General features: G+C 33.3%; 1 protein-coding gene across 4 annotated transcripts in view; it reads left to right on the plus strand.

The window, feature by feature from the left end:
• Positions 1–16,715, plus strand: part of CNBD1 (cyclic nucleotide binding domain containing 1) — a 451,411-nt gene that overhangs the window by 214,785 nt on the left and 219,911 nt on the right. For all 4 annotated transcript variants that reach the window (XM_073892725.1, XM_073892727.1, XM_073892726.1 and 1 more), the window contains one exon: positions 15,183–15,373. In XM_073892725.1, coding sequence (XP_073748826.1) covers positions 15,183–15,373 — 191 coding nt within the window. The remainder of the gene's footprint in view (positions 1–15,182; positions 15,374–16,715) is intronic.

The raw sequence follows: 16,715 nt of genomic DNA on the forward strand, positions 1-16,715 counted from the left end.
TTAATGTATTATTTGTTTCAGAGGTACAGGTCTGTGATTCAACAGTCTTACACAATTCACAGCGCTCACCATAGCACATACCCTCTCCAGTGTCCATCACCCAGCCACCCCATCCCTCCCACTCCTCACCACTCCAGCAACCCTCAGTTTGTTTCCTGAGATTAAGAATTCCTCATATCGGTGAGATCATATGATACTTGTCTTTCTCTGATTGACTTATTTCATTTAGCATAATACCCTCTAGTTCTATCCACATCATTGCAAATGGCAAGATTTCATTTTTTGATGGCTGCATAATATTCCATAGTATATATATATACCACATCTTCTTTATCCATTCATCTGTTGATGGACATCTTGGCTCTTTCCACAGTTTGGCTATTGTGGACATTGCTGCTATAAACATCAGAGTGCATGTACACCTTTGGATCACTACATTTGTATCTTTGGGGTAAATACCCAGTAGTGCAATTGCTGGGTCGTAGGGTAGCTCTATTTTCAACTTTTTGAGGAACCTTCATATTGTTTTCCAGAGTGGCTGTACCAGCTTGCATTCCCACCAGCAGTGTAGGAGGGTTCCCCTTTCTTTATGGGGTTATTTCTTTCATTTTATTTCATTTTACTCCCACCTTTTATGAGGTTATATCTCAAAAACACCATAGTTCCTCATTTAAATAAACTCCTGTATTTATTTTTAATGCTGAAAAATATTTTTATGTTACTAAATTTTAACATTTCTTCAGCCTATATAGACTTTCTTATCTGTTGTGGTTTAAATTTCATGTAACATATAAAAACACAGTAGCCAAGTCTCATAAAAAATTTAATGGGCATCTTTTCCATAAGTAAATTAACCATAATTCAAATAATATACTCTTATAATAGAAAGAGGCAAATATTTAGGCTTATCGTAAAGATTAAGGTTCTCTTAAAAGCAAACCTGCCTTGAAGAACATGCACTGATCCTAAAGTATGGATATACTTTCACTGCAACTAAGGTGGTGTTCCCTGAGATTCATGAAGATTTGTCCTTGAAATCTGGCCAGAAACCTTTTTCAGTCTTTATCTGCATTGTGAGGACCCAGTTCCATTTCTGTCTCTCCCTATCCAAGAGATGGTTGTAAGGCTTTGAGAAAATTAATGCAAACAAAAACATAAACTTTTCAATCACATGGCAATACCAGAAACCCTTGCCATGATATTTATTTCTTTAATGTTCCATGGAATCTTACTTTCTAAATAGTGAAACTTATAACCAGAAATGATGTTAGAAATATCCAACACCTGATCAGAATGCTTGCTACCCAAGCACAACAAATACCTGCTCTGAGCATTTGATACAGGAGTATTAGTAAGTATAGAAGCTCCATATGCATAACTTTCTCCATTTTTGTTACTGGAATATTTTCAATTAATAAAAAACTACTGGGTTGCCTGGTGGTACAGTGGGTCAAGCTGGCCAGCTCTTAGTTTCAGCTTAGGTCGTGATCTCAGGGTCATGAGATGGATCTCATTGGGATCTGCACTTAGCACAGTTTGCGTAAGACTCTTTCCCTCTCTCTCTGCCCCTCTCCTTGCTCGTGTGTGTGCTCTCTCTCTCTAACATAAGTAAATAAATCTTAAAACAAAAACAAAAACAAAAACAACTACTTTTCAGGTTGCTTTATATAATTGTACTACTTCGTATCTAGGAATTAATATTTTTTTAAAAACCTACCTGATTTTAATGAGAAAATAATCAGAATATAAATAATATATTTTAGCTTCTCTAGACTAATTCTTGGATTGCCATATCTCAGAAGAGTTGACAGCTTTGTCCAATTATGAGGAGTTATTTTTAAATAAAGCTTTTTATGTACTTTGGTTATATGTGCAAAAAAGGCAATGTGGTATTGTGTAAATGCTTAGGAATGAAAATTACACAGAACTGGTTTCCATTTCCTGCAATAATATAAACATAAATTCATTAAATTAACAACCATGTATTGAGGGTTTGCTATTGACTATCACTGGAACTTATTTTCTAGTGTGAGAAAACAGGAAATAAATATCAAATTAAAACATAATATAATTTCAGGAAATATGTTCCATGAAAAAAGAAAGCACAGGAATAGAGAAGGGCTAGAAATTTTTTAAATGATGATAATAATAATTACGTATTTTATTTTTTCATTGTTTTATTTTTTTGTTTTTGTTTTAATTCCAGTTAGTTAAAATACAGTGTTATATTCAACAATCCCATAGTTGTAATTCAACAATCCCAAACATCCCAAACATCATCACACCGAGTGCATTCCTTAATCCCCATCACCATTTAACCTGTCCTCCCACCTACCTGCCCTCTAGTAACCATCAGTTTGTTCTCTATAGTTAAGAGTCTGTTTTTTGGTTTGCCTCTCTCTCTTTCTTTTTTTTTCCCTTTGCTTGTTTGTTTTGTTTCTTAAATTCTACTGTGAGGGAGATGATGATATTTGTCTTTCTCTGACTGACTTATTTCGGTTAGCATTATACTCTCTAGTTCTATCCATGTTGTTTGAAATGCCAAGATTTCATTCTTTTTTATAGCTGAATAATATTCCATAGTGTGTGTGTATGTGTGTTTGTGTGTGTGTGTGTGTAGTGTAATATATATTACACTATATCTTCCTTATCTATTCATCTATCAGTGGACAGTTAAGCTGCTTTCATAGTTTTGCTATTGTAAATAATGCTGCAATTAACATAGGGGTATCCCTTGAATTACCGTTTTTGTAGTTTTGGGGTAAATACTCGGTAGTGCAATTATTGGATAATAGAGTAGTTCTAATTTAATTTTTTGAGGAACATCCATACTGTTTTGCACAGTGGCTGCACCAGTTTGCTTTCCCACCAACACTGCAAGAGAGTTCCTTTTTCTCCACATCCTCACCAACACTTGTTGTTTTTGGTGTTTTATTTTAGTCATTCCAACAGGTATGAGGTGATACCTCATTATTTTTGATTTGTATTTCCCTGATGATGAGTGATGTTGAACATCTTTTCATGTGTCTGTTGCTGTTCTGTATGTCTTCTTTGGAGAAATTGATAAACCTCTAGCCAGACTAACCAAAAGAGAGAAAGAGACAGAGAGAGGACCCAAATAAACAAAATCACTAATGAAAGAGGAGAAAAAACAGTCAGCACCACAGAAATACAAACAATTGTAACAAAATATTATGAAAACCTACATGCCAACAAATTGGACAACCTAGAAATGGATAAATTCCCAGAAACATAATCTACCAAAATTGAAGCTAAGAAGAAATTGAAAATTTGAACAGTCTATTACCAGCAATGAACTTGAATCAGTGATCAAAAACTCCCCAAAAATAAAATTCCAGGACCAGATGGCTCCCCAGGTGCATTCTCCCAAACATTTAAAGAAGAGTTAAAACCTATTTTTCTCAAACTATTCCCAAAAATTAAAGAGTAAGGAAAACTTCCAAATTCATTTTATGAGGCCAATATCACTGTGATACCAAAACCAGATAAAGACACCACAAAAAAAAGAGAACTACAGACCAATATCTCTGATGAATATAGATGCAAAAATCCTCAACAAAATATTTGCAAACTGAACTTAATACATTAAAAAATCATTCACCACGATTAAGTGGGATTTATTCCGGGGGTGCAAGCATGGTTCAATATTCACAAAACAATCAATGTGATACATCGCATCAATAACAGAAAGGATAAAAAAAAGCCACTTGACCATTTCAATAGATGCAGAAAAAGCATATAACAAAGTACAATATCCATTTATGATAAAAACTCTCGGCAAAGTAGGTCTAGAGGTAACATACCTCAACATAATAATGAATTATTATTTTATATGAAAAACCCACCTCCAACATCATAAGCAATGGTGCAAAACTGAGAGCTTTTCCCGTAAGGTCTGGAATAAGAGAAGGATACCTACTCCCACCACTTTTATTCAACGTATTATTGGAAGTCCTAGCCACAGAAATCAGACAACAACAAGAAATAAAAGACATCCAAATTGGTAAGGAAGAAGTAAAACTCTCACTATTTGCAGGTCACATGATGCTATAGGTAGGAAACTCTAAAGACTCCACCAAAAAACTGCTAGTACTTGAATCACAGATCTGTACCTCTGAAATAAATAATGCGATATATGTTAAGAAGAAAAAAAGAAGATAGCAGGAGGGGAAGAATGAAGGGGAGTAAATCGGAGGGGGAGACGAACCATGAGAGACGATGGACTCTGAAAAACAAACTGAGGGTTCTAGAGGGGAGGGGGGTGGGGGGATGGGTTATCCTGGTGATGGGTATTAAAGAGGGCACGTTCTGTGTGGAACACTGGGTGTTATGCACAAAGAATGAATCATGGAACACTACATCAAAAACTAATGGTGTAATGTGTGGTGATTAACATAACAATAAAAAATTTAAAGAAAAAACCTGCTAGTACTGATAAATGATTTCAGTAAAGTTGCAGGATAGAAAATCAATGTACAGAAATCTATTGCATTCCTATATACTAATAATGAAGCAGCAGGAAGAGAAGTTAAGAATACAATTCGATGTACAATTGCACGAAAAACAATAAAATATCTATAGGTAAACTTAACCAAACTGGTGAAAGACTTATTCTCTGAAAACTATAAAATACTGATGAAAGAAATTGAAGAGGACATAAAAAAATGGAAAGACATTCCATGCTCATGGACTGGAAGAAGAAATATTGTTAAAATGTCTACCCAAAGCAATCTACAAATTTAATGCAATCCCTATCAGTATACCAACAGCATTTTTCATAGAATAATTATATGTTTTATATAATATTTATTGATCTGGCACTGTAAATAATTTATAAGTACTACTTTGCATAATACTTTCAAAATTCTATGACATTTGTGGTTATAATCCTCATTTTACAAAAGAGGAACTTGAGAGACAGAGATATTAAGTAAGCTGGACAAGGTAATGCAGATAGAGTGGTCAGAAAACACATGCAAAAGATGCCTCGCTATGTCAACATGCAAGATAAGAACTAAAAAAATAACACTGTTAATTTAATATTTGAAAAGCAGTAAGACTTTTGAAAGTAACTTTTCTTCAGTGTTCTAGGATGACATTTCCTAAAGAGTGTTCATGGAATTAACAGACTAGCAAAAACTGTCAATATCAACTTTTTCAGAACTCTGGAAAAGACCTACAACAATCCAGGTGTGTTTATTCTAGAAAAACGGGGGAATCTTGGTAAGAAGAGTTTTACAACATATTGACTACCCCTCTTCCCATCTCACTATAACAGCTCTGCAGTAACCTGAAAAGCAACAGACTTGCAGTTATGGAACTGTAAAAACCAGCAGACTAACAGCCACTGGAGGTGGCAGAATAGGTTTGCTTCCCTCTTAAAAGTTCCATCCAAGTGATTTGACCTGTCTGGTGGCTTCCAGGAATAGGCCCATTCATAGAGCCTGTATATAAAAAACAAACACACAAACAAACAAACAAACAAACACTAATCCCAAAACAAGCAGAGAAGGAAAGAAATAATAAATGTTATAATGGACATAAGTGGAATAAAGAATATAAAAACAATAGAGAAAATCAAAACCAAAACTATGTTCTTTGCAAAGAACAACAAGATAGACAAACATTTATCTAGGTTCATCAAGAGCATTCCAATTACTAAAATCAGCAATGAAAAAGTAAACATCATCATTAACCTTTTAAAAATAAAAAAGATTATAAGGGAATACATTGAATAACTGTATGCCAAAAAAGTATATACCTTAGATATAATGAACAAATTTCTAGAAAGATACAAACTATCAAAACTGGTTCAAGAAGAAATAGAAATATCTGAATAGATCTATATCAAATAAATATATTTAATTAGTAATTAAAAATATACCCACAAAGAAAAGCCCAGATCCATATGGCTTCATGTTGAAATCCACCAAATATTTAAAGGAGCAATAAACAATCTGAAAATAATATTAAGAAAGCAATTCCATTTACAGTAGCCTCAAAAACATAACCTATTTTGGAAAAGATGACATGTAAATAAATAGAAAAACCTCCAATATTCATAGATCAAAAGACCTAATATTGTTTAGATGGTAATACTCCTAAATTCTTCTATAGATTTAACACAGTCCCTAGTGAAAATACCAGCTGTCTTTTTGTAGGGGTTCGTAAGCTGACGCTAAAATTCTATGGAAATTTAGAGGGCCCTGAAAAGCAACTTTTTAAGAAACAAATGACAAAGTTAGAGGACACACACATCTGATTTTGAAACTTATTACAAACCTACAGTTTCAAGGCAGTATAAACCAGCACAAAGATAGACATAGAGATTAATGGAATAAAATTGAAAGTGCAGAAATAAAGCTTTAATTTCATGGTCAATTGATTTGCAACAAGAGCGTCAAGAAAATTCAATTCCAGAAAAGGTAATTTTTTCAACAAATGGTGCTGGCACTGTATATCCATCCACATGCTAAAGAATGAAGTCAGACCTTTAACTCACACCATATATAATTACTAATCTAAAATGGATCAAAGACCTAAATGTAAGAACAGAACTATAAAACTCTTAAGGGAAAATTTACAAATTAATATTTGTGACCATGGATTAAGCTATGCTTTCTTAAACATGACACAGAAAGCACAAGTGACAAAAAAGAAACGAGATAATTTGGATTTTATAAAAATTTAAAATTTTGAACTTCAATGAGCACAATCAAGAAAGATGAAAATGCAACCCTTGGAGAAAGTTTTTGCAAATCATATATCTGATAAGAGACCCATATCCAGATTATGAAGAACTCTTACAGCTCAATAATAAAATGACAATTAGCCAAATTGAAAAATGAGCAAACTATCTGAACAGGTACATTTCAAAAGATGATATACAAATGGCCAATAAGCGTATTAAAATGCGCAGTATCATTAGTCATTAGAAGATTGTAAATCAAAACCACAATTATATACCACTCCCTACCCAGTAGGATGATTTAAATATAAAAAATAGACAATCATAAGCATTGTTTAAGATATAGGTAAGTTGAAACTCTCACACATTTATGATGGGATAGTGAAATAGTGAAGCCACTTTGGAAAATATTTTGGCAGCTCCTCAAATGTTAAACACAAAGTTATCATTTGACCGAGCAATTCTACTCAGATATACCAATAAATGAAAACATACATTCATTCAAAACTTGTACATAAATGTCCATAGTAGATTTATTCACAATAGCCCCAAAATGGAAACAGCCCAAATTTCCATCAAAATATAAATGAATTTTTTAAAAATGTGCTATATCCTCATAATGGAATATTATTTGGCAATACTAGGGAATAAAGTACACGCTACGATCTGGATGAATCTTGAAAACATTATGCTAAATGAAAGAAGCTAGTTACAAAAAATTGCATATTTATAATTTCATTGATATGAAATCTCTTGAATAGGCAAATTCATTTGAGACAACAATTAGTGGTTGCCAGAACTTGGGCGAATGGGGCATGAGGCATGACTGCTGATGAGTATGAGTTCCCTTTGGGGATAATGAAAATATTCTAACATTAGATTATGATGCTGACTGTACATCTCTTTGAATATACTAAAAAAAACCTAATGGACTGTATATTTTAAAAAGAGTGAGTTTCATGGAATTTGAATTTTATCTCAATAAAATTTTAAAACTTGAGGTAAGGGCACCTGGGTGGCTCAGTCCGTTAAGCATAAGACTCTTGGTTTCAGCTCAGGTCATGATCTCAGGGTCATGAGACTGAGCCCTGCATCAGGCTCCATGCTAGCCTGTTTTCTGTCTCTATCGATTTACCTATTTCAGAAAATTCATATGAGTAGAACCATACAATCTGTGACCCCTTATGTCTGGCTTCTTTCACGTCACATGTTCTTGTGGTCCATCCACATTGTAACATGTACTTCATTCTTTCTGTGGCTATAAGATATAAGCTATTTTTTAAAGTACTTTTTTCTTTTTAAAACAATCAGAAACCCCTGGACACCACTAATACCTTAATATGTGCCAGCGTCTGGAGATCCCTGAAATTTGAAATCAATGAATCTTAATAAATGTTTAACATTAAAAATATAAAGAACAAACAAACAGAAATGAGTTTTCTGAGGAAAAAGACGTGTGAAAATTCAAAGACTCCAAAATGCCAGCATGCATTGAATATTTCCTGTAGGACACTACATAGACGCTAAATGGCTTCCGAAACAAGTTATCCCTGTGTTTTCTTTCCCCACCTCAGGAAGCAGCTCTGTGCAGCATACCTGGGGGAATACTGCCATAGGAGAAAGAAACTTCTTTCTTATTAGCTTTTAAAAAATACCTATATTAGAGTAACAATGTTTCATGATGTGTAAATTCCTTCTACCACCATTAATTATTTGAGAGATAGATCTTAGCTTTGTAGCTTTGTAGGACTATCACTTTCTTGTCTTTGAAGACTGAAATTCAGCTTTACTAGTTTAACTCTAGTGAAGGGTTGAACCAGGGCTTTTGAACCTGAAGCCAACCTTTTGTTTTCTCTTACCCCTTGCTGGCTCTTCAAGCAAAAATAAAATAAAAGTAAAATAAATTAAAATAAAATTCCTTAAGTAATAGAACTCCTGCAGTTCTGCAATATCAAGAAACTCTTTTTTGATGCATATCATCATCAATAAGCCTTCACAAAGGCAGTATGTAACATTGCCTGATACACTTCTTTTATGGATAATCTAGCATGTCTGCTCACATGATGCATCGTAGAAAGCAGTCTTCCTTTTATGATCTTTTCTAGTGTGAAAACAGTTCTGCATGGTGATGCTGTTATCTACCACCAGAATGTTTTTTGATGTGATATGTCCTTTTCATGGCACTGGCCTGGATTTAATGCTTAATGTAAATTTTTGTCTTTTAAATGTCTATAGAATACACTGTGACATTTTGTAAAAGTGACACTTTTAATAAGATGGTTAAGATGGATTTTTAGTAGTAAAGGAAAATAATACAGAAATGTTTATTTTAAAACTTAAAATAGAACATTGAAAAATGTGATTATAGGGACAATAATGGTAAATAGTTTTCATAAGCCAGAAGTTAGAAAGAACATGTAAAATAATAAAAGTTACTTAAGTGATATATTGGCCCAAACTTTGTATTTTGTAGAGGAAACGGGTCAAATTATCACTCGGTTTTATATCCATAATTTTTCCCATGAAATTTAAAAATTTACTAAAATTTATACATTTAGGATTAGAATGTGGTTTAGCTTAACATTAAGAATCACAGTGAAAATTTCAGAAAAAAATGTTTTGAGTCATAAGTATTCTAATCAAGTTTTAAGCTAGAATATAATTTGGGGTAAAAGATGTTTCATAAAAATTGTTGATATATTTTAAAGTAGAAATTTTTAATCAATTGTATTTAATGCATAGCCAGAGAACTTTTAAATGTTAATGAATGAAGTAATTTATAATAAATTATTCATTGGAGACAATAGAAATAGTGGCATTAATAGACAGCTCTTCATGTTATTTAATTATTATTAGAAAGAATTGCTTTGGATAAGCCAAATATTCTAAAGCTCAAATTATGAATTATATAGATTTCTTTCAAGATTAATTAACTTTTATTAACAACCATGAACAAAACTTCACCTTGCTATCCAGGGATATATTTTAAAACCATAAAATATTGGAAAATCTACCTGGAAGTTATATTTCTTAAGAGAAGATATTTTTTTAAAACCTTTACTGAAACTTTTTTTCTTTGTTTTAATAGACCAGAAAGCTTTTGATAACTACTTTAAAATGTTCAATTTTATGTAATTTGAGGTCAGGAAAAACACATTCTTTCTGTGTTGTAGGTGCTTCCATTTATTTTTAGAGGTAAAAAATTTCTTAATTTACCACCTGCATACCTCTAGGCATAGATACCATAACACTTTCTTAAGGCATGATTTGGTCTCAGGTTCTTCAGCTTTCCAAGCTATCTTTTCTCTCCTTACCTCACCCAAAAACAGAGCTGACTCTAATGCACTTAGGTTCTTAATCTGAAATATGGCCTAACTTGCAGTGCTTGGACAAAATAGTCACTCAATAAATATTTGACAAATGAATGTATGCATTAATCAATAGTACAGGTAATTTCCAACCAATGCATTCCTGAATACACAGTACTGGTTCAAAATTTGTCTAAGAACACAGTAATTTTTGTTGAATGATAGTCTGAAAATAGATATCATTCATTCATTCTTTCAGGTAAAGTAACTCTTACCTTTGGATTGTATCAGTGAATCCCATGGTTATATACCCAGATGCCATCCTTTTGATCTTCCCATGTAGAAATGATTTTTAAATCCTTAGAAATACTCTTGTGATAACCTGGTACAAGACATTTTAAATAATGTGTTTTGTGAAAAAATTAGTTGTGTTTACAATACATTGTTTTCCTTTTTTGAGAACTCCTGGGAAAAATATATTCAGTGGTATTGAGACTTCCAGTCAAGTCATTTTTAAAAATCTCTTGTAGTTGCTAAATTAAGTAACTGATTATATTAATTTTTTTAAAGTAAAGAAAATGGAGTAAACATTGTCCATTGACCCAGTACTATCTCCTCGCAAATATATAGCATTTTACAGATTTTGTTTTGTAATTTGATATATTTCTGCCCCCATCTTGTTTTTCTTAACCAATTTTCCCTCATTCTATTTCTTCACTAACTTTTAAAACAATATGGTAGGTATGCCTGGGTGGCTCAGTCCATTAAATGTCTGCCTTCGGCTAGGTCATGATCCTAGAGTCCTGGGATCCAGTCCCACATCAGGCTCCTTGCTTAGTGGGGAGGCTGCTTCTCCCTCTGCCTGCTCAGGACCCTGGGATCATGACCTGAGCTGAAGGCAGATGCTTAACGGACTGAGTCACGCAGGTGGCCCCGGCCTTGGTCTTAATATGCATGTTATGGATATGAACAAACAATTTGAAATATGGAATTTTCTTAGTGTTTTTTTTGTAAGAAGAACTAAGTAAAAATATCAAATAATAAGTTTTAAGGTTAATAAAAACAATCACCAAAAATATGTGAAATTATAAATTCTCCCTTATGAAATCTCTACAAATATTTGACAGGAAGTGTCAGTACTAATACTATTCCAATGGAAGGTTAGTGCCCCAAATAAAAAGAAATAAATTTCTTTCATCTCTTCCACTTAGCTCTAGATTTATTTATTTGAGTTTTTTAAAAACTCTTAAAATAAATATCCACTGTTATTTGTGGATTATCTTCCACAGGTTATAGTTGTATTCAAAAAAATGTTATGAGACATAGGCTTCAAATAACTTCTCCTGGTAGAAAGAAAAATTGCCCCAAAGAGCAAAATCGTATCTCCAAAGATACCTTAATATAATAAAAGTTGTGAAAAGGTTATTCATTGCTTTTGTTATGTTATCTCTGGGACCATTTAGATCTTATAATGAGGATTCCATGAATTAAACCACCTGGCTCAAAAGTCACATAACTTTCTGGTATTTTCCTAAGTTCCCACCTAATGGACAGAGAAGAAAATAGGCCATCCACGAATTTTATCTTATTTCTCAATAGACAGAATTCTAAGGAAAAAAATGAGTTGTTCCCCAAATGTTTTATAAGATTCTTTGGAGAGAAATACAATAAGGATCATTAATTCAATTTTCATTCATTTGAGTATTTGCTAAATGCCTAAAGTAATCCAGGCAATATGCTCTGGGCTGGAGGGACTGAAAGCAGAGTTAGAGATCTTTCTCCGAGAGGTTAGAATCTGTTGGCAGACACTGAAAATGCAGAGTGATGACAGAAATTCTGTGAAAAAAAGATCACAGAGGAGGGGCATTAATAAGGATGGTTGGGAGCAAGGCAGAGGTCAGCAAAGGCTTCCCTGGTCAATAGATAACACTTAAACTCAATTTTATAGGCCAAGTAAGAATTATCCAGGTGACAATATGACTTTATTCATCCAATTATAGTTCTTTGAAGCATTTAAATCCTTTTAAAATGGTTGATTTTAGCTGAACCAGAGAGCAGGAGACTCTTATCTAGGAATTCGCAAACAATGTTTGCTTTAATCAAAATCAAACTTTGTATTTGTCCTTTAACCTTTTGAAAACTCAGTACCAAAATGAGTAAACTTTCCCTTATTAGTATTCTCAATTCCTTTTGAATGCCTTTTGTTCAGCTAATTCAAGTGTGGTTAAAAGATATTTTAAGACATGAGGTCTGTCCTGCACTGGGAAATTTCTTCAAGTCCTTATTAATACATCTGGTTTTTGTTGTTGTTGTTTGCCTTTTCATGTCATGGAGGTTGGTTAGATAAATATTATGAAACTTATTCTTAACCAACTTGATTTTACTGAATTCTTCTACTTTTGCAAGGTCTGGGAATTAAGATTTAATGCCATTTTGATCTGTATTGTTTTAATTCTTAGAGTCAAATTTTTCTTAGATGCTTGGAGTACTTTTTTTCTAAAAAGTTATATAACATAATTTTGTGTATTTTGAGAATTTGAATAAGGAGCCAATGTCATAGGTTCCTTCTCATTGCTTTGGAATTTCAAAAGCTTATATTTATCTTACATTGTTAATAAATATATTTTTGTCACAATTCATAAGTTTAACACCACTTTGTGATTTTTAAGTAATATATCAATTGTTATTTGAAAGCTTAATTCTATTGCATTTTTTTCTTTAGACCTTTTTTAATTGTGTGTATATCATTTATCTATATGAGGACCAGTTTCAGATTTTACATGAATTCTGAGAATTTTCTGTTAATTATTCTGTTATATTTTCAGTTATCTTTTAAAAGATTTTATTTATTTATTTGACAGAGAGAGAAAGTGGGAAGGAGGGCGAGCACAAGCAGAGGGAGTGGCAGGCAGAGGGAGAAGCAGGTTCCCTGCTGAACAAGGAGCCCAGTGTGGGACTTGATTCCAGGGTCCTGGGATCATGACCTGAGCCAAAGGCAGACGCTTAACCAACTGAACCACCCAGGCAACCCAAATACAGTCATTGTCTTTATATATAATGGAGTTAGCAGCTTCCAGAATAGCTTAATTTGACTTATTTTTTATACATTATAATTTGAGGGTTGATAAAATATTTTCTGACCAAAATATTTTCCATGAATCTCAAATTCTACTCCCCCATTAATTAGTTTAACTCCTTAAGGGCCTCCTTAATATCACAGAAATTGTTTGAATGTAAATGTGAAGATTAATGCATTGTAAATAGAGGTTATTTAGTCAAATTCACTGTCACCAGGCCAAACCCTGAAGGAAAAGGAACGTTTTCTTCAGAGCACCAGAAGAATCATGTCCATCAGTAAGGCAAACATATATTATGGTTAGAGTTAAGTGAAATTACAACAGTATTCACAGAAATTGTGTTCAGTTGTGAATAATAGAGAACTAAAGGACACTAGTTTACAAGAATTTCAGGATTTATTTATGTTACATAATGAGAAGTCACAAGATAGATTTAAAGGTGTCAGGATGAATTTCCTGAGGTTCTCCTTGCCATTTCCTTTTAGTTGCAAGATGCTTCTCCAGTTCCAACATCATATCTTTGTTCTAGGTGTCCAAGAAGGAGTGACATGCATATTTGGAGAGCAAAAATTCTCCCAATGTTTTGTTAATCAGAATCATGTCACAGGGCCACACATGTAAGAGTATTGGCAAAATATAATTTTTAAACTGGCACAGGCAACACCCAATAAAATTGTGGTTTTGTAAGTAAAGGAAAAGACTATTCGTATTGGGTAAGCAACTAGCAGACCTTGGAATAAAATTATTTCACACAATGTACCTCTTTCTACAATTTTTATTCTATGCTAAGAAATGCCAGTTAAATCTATACAAAACCAGAATACAAATGTATTTATCAGAATACACCTTTCACCCAACTGCTTTTTTTGCCTATGTAATTGATCAAAATCATTACTACTCTTACAAACTTTTATTATCTTTTACCTTTACAATGTGCTTTCTACAATGTAGTTCTCGTACAGCTCACCTGATAGCTATTTAAAAGCAATGTTTCTACAGTGCTTTCACCACATAGATTAGATGTTTAGTAAGAAGTGATATTGTGCTATCCAGAAAGGAATCTATTTTAAGCTCAGACATTCAAGCAAACACAACTTTTGCTTTAAAGAAGACTGAAAATCACTATCCTGTAGTCACTGTGTACAGATGATTACCAAGAAAACCCCACTAATACAGCACTCATTTAGAAAAAAGCAAAGAAGGCAAGCATCTGTCATCTCTTAGGCATAAAAAACAAAAACAAAAACAAAAACCTACAATCGTTCCCAAAAATCAATGTGTAAAGTTTCTATTTATAGCAAGATAATAAGCAAAATTTAAGAAAAGTTCTTCTCACAGCACCTAAATAATTTTCTCCAATCCTATAAAGTAATATAAACAATTGGAAAATGACATCATCCAGTTCCCATGCCTTGCTTGGTTAAAAGATCAGGCTTCAGAAGAACTAGGACATTTAAGTTGCATTCAAAATGCTCACAACTGAATAAACCAACCAGATCTACAGAAACATAGCTAAACTTTAGGAATTAGAATGAGACAACAGATTGTGGAGAGTTACAATGTGGAGAAGGAGAAATACTGGAAAAAACTCTTCTTCCTAATAATGATCTCTCTTTCTAAACCAGCTTCTATGAGCAATCATCATCATATCCAGAGGAAAGACAAATAAAAATTAATAATATATATAGTTACTTATATAAAATAAGCAAAATCGCATTTTTGAGGGGGAGGTAACATTTCAAAAAAGTTCAAGGAGTTTTCTGATTCTGTTTTTCTTAAAATATCTTAAATCTATTAATTGTAATATATTACCATGGTTCTTTTTCTAGAATATATCAGTTCCATAAGGATTGATTAATATAATTGTCAGAAAAGAATTCTCTGAATGTGGAGACATGTTTTTGCTATTCTTTTTATTTGAGTAAATTATTTGTGAATGCCTAAGTGCTTCCTTAGAGTTCTCACTGCATAAACTAAAAGAAATCTAAAAGCAAAGCAAGTGTAACATGTGTTGTGGTCATGTCTATATCAAAGAGCCTGGGAAATAAAGTCAACAGTATAGCTTTTTTTGGTTTTGTTTTGTTTCAGTGGTTGGAAATGATGGATTTTATATAATACTGAAAGGCTCAGCTCGACCTCAAACAAAGGTACACGGAAATCTGATTGAAGAAAATGAGTCAACAGCCTCTTTCATACCTCAGAGTTTTCAAGAATTTGTCAGTGAAGACTTCAAAAACTTTATATTTGCTGAGATGCGCACACCTTCACGTGACACAACAGTAAGAAATGAATCTTTGCTTTTTCCATAAGCAACAAAGTATCATTATTATAAAATTTGATCTCTTCCAGATATTTAAATCCAAGTATCTTCAGTGAGTTCTTAAGTATTAAAGATAACATATCTTTTAAAAATGAAAATTATACTATTAATATTGAATTTCAAATTTGTTTAAGAAATTTTAATGAGGTATGCCTTCAACAACATACCACCCACTGGCAGGGATTATATAGTATATTTGATAACTAGGACAAAGCCAACGTGGTTGGATCACTGAATGAGGGAGAAGGGTAGTTTGAGATAAGGGAGAGGGAACAGGTGATTTGAGGCGAGGGAGAGAGAGGACAGATCATGAAAGCTCTTTTTAACAAGTTAAGAATGCATGCTTAAGGGCACCTGGGCGGCTCAGTTGGTTGAGTGACTGCCTTCGGCTCAGGTCATGACCCCGGAGTCCCGGGATCGAGTCCCGCATCGGGCTCCCTGCTCAGCGGGGACTCTGCTTCTCCCTCTGACGCTCCCCCCCGACGCTCCCCCCCTCTCATGTGCTCTCTCTCACATTCTCTCTCCCTCAAATAAATTAATAAAATCTTAAAAAAAAGAATGCATGCTTAAATAAAATAAAATTTTAAAAATTAAAAAAAAACAAACAAACGAATGCTTATCCTGTTTATCTCAAGAGCAATGCTAAGGTGATCAAGGGGTTGATTCCATTACAGTTGGAAGGTTTTACCTGAAGAGAATCCTTGGCTTGTATTTATTATTTTGACACTATCAACTGGTCAAAAAATTAAAGTTCAGTATCTTTCTGGATCTCTGAATACTCTCTATGGGGATCAAATGTGGTTTGACTAGAATTGTGGCTAAAAGAAAACCAATTTTAGATTTAGGGTGGTCAAGATGTTCAGAGTAGAAAGAGCCAATGAAACCAATTAAAGCCAAATTATTTGTCACTATGGATTGAAGTCAGAAAAACTTACAACATTCTCAGGTTCAAAAAGAATGAGGATGGATAAAACTAAGAAAGAAGGACAAAGATAAAAAATGAGACCTGAATATAAAAGTATATTGTTGATCACACATGAATAATGTTTCTGATCTTTCTTTCTTTTTTTTTTAAATTTTTTTATTGTTATGTTAATCACCATATATTACATCATTAGTTTTTGATGCAGTGTTCCATGATTCATTGTTTGTTCATAACACCCAGTGCTCCATGCAGAACGTGCCCTCCTCAATACCCATCACAGGCTAACCCATCCCCCCACCCCCCTACCCTCTAGAACCCTCAGTTTGTTTTTCAGAGTCCATCATCTCTCATGGTTCGTTGATCTTTCTTGATAGAG

Source organism: Callorhinus ursinus, unplaced genomic scaffold (assembly GCF_003265705.2).
Source record: "Callorhinus ursinus isolate GAN/ISIS: 27379988/994484 unplaced genomic scaffold, GSC_fseal_2.0 scaffold5, whole genome shotgun sequence".
Taxonomy (NCBI): domain Eukaryota; kingdom Metazoa; phylum Chordata; class Mammalia; order Carnivora; family Otariidae; genus Callorhinus; species Callorhinus ursinus.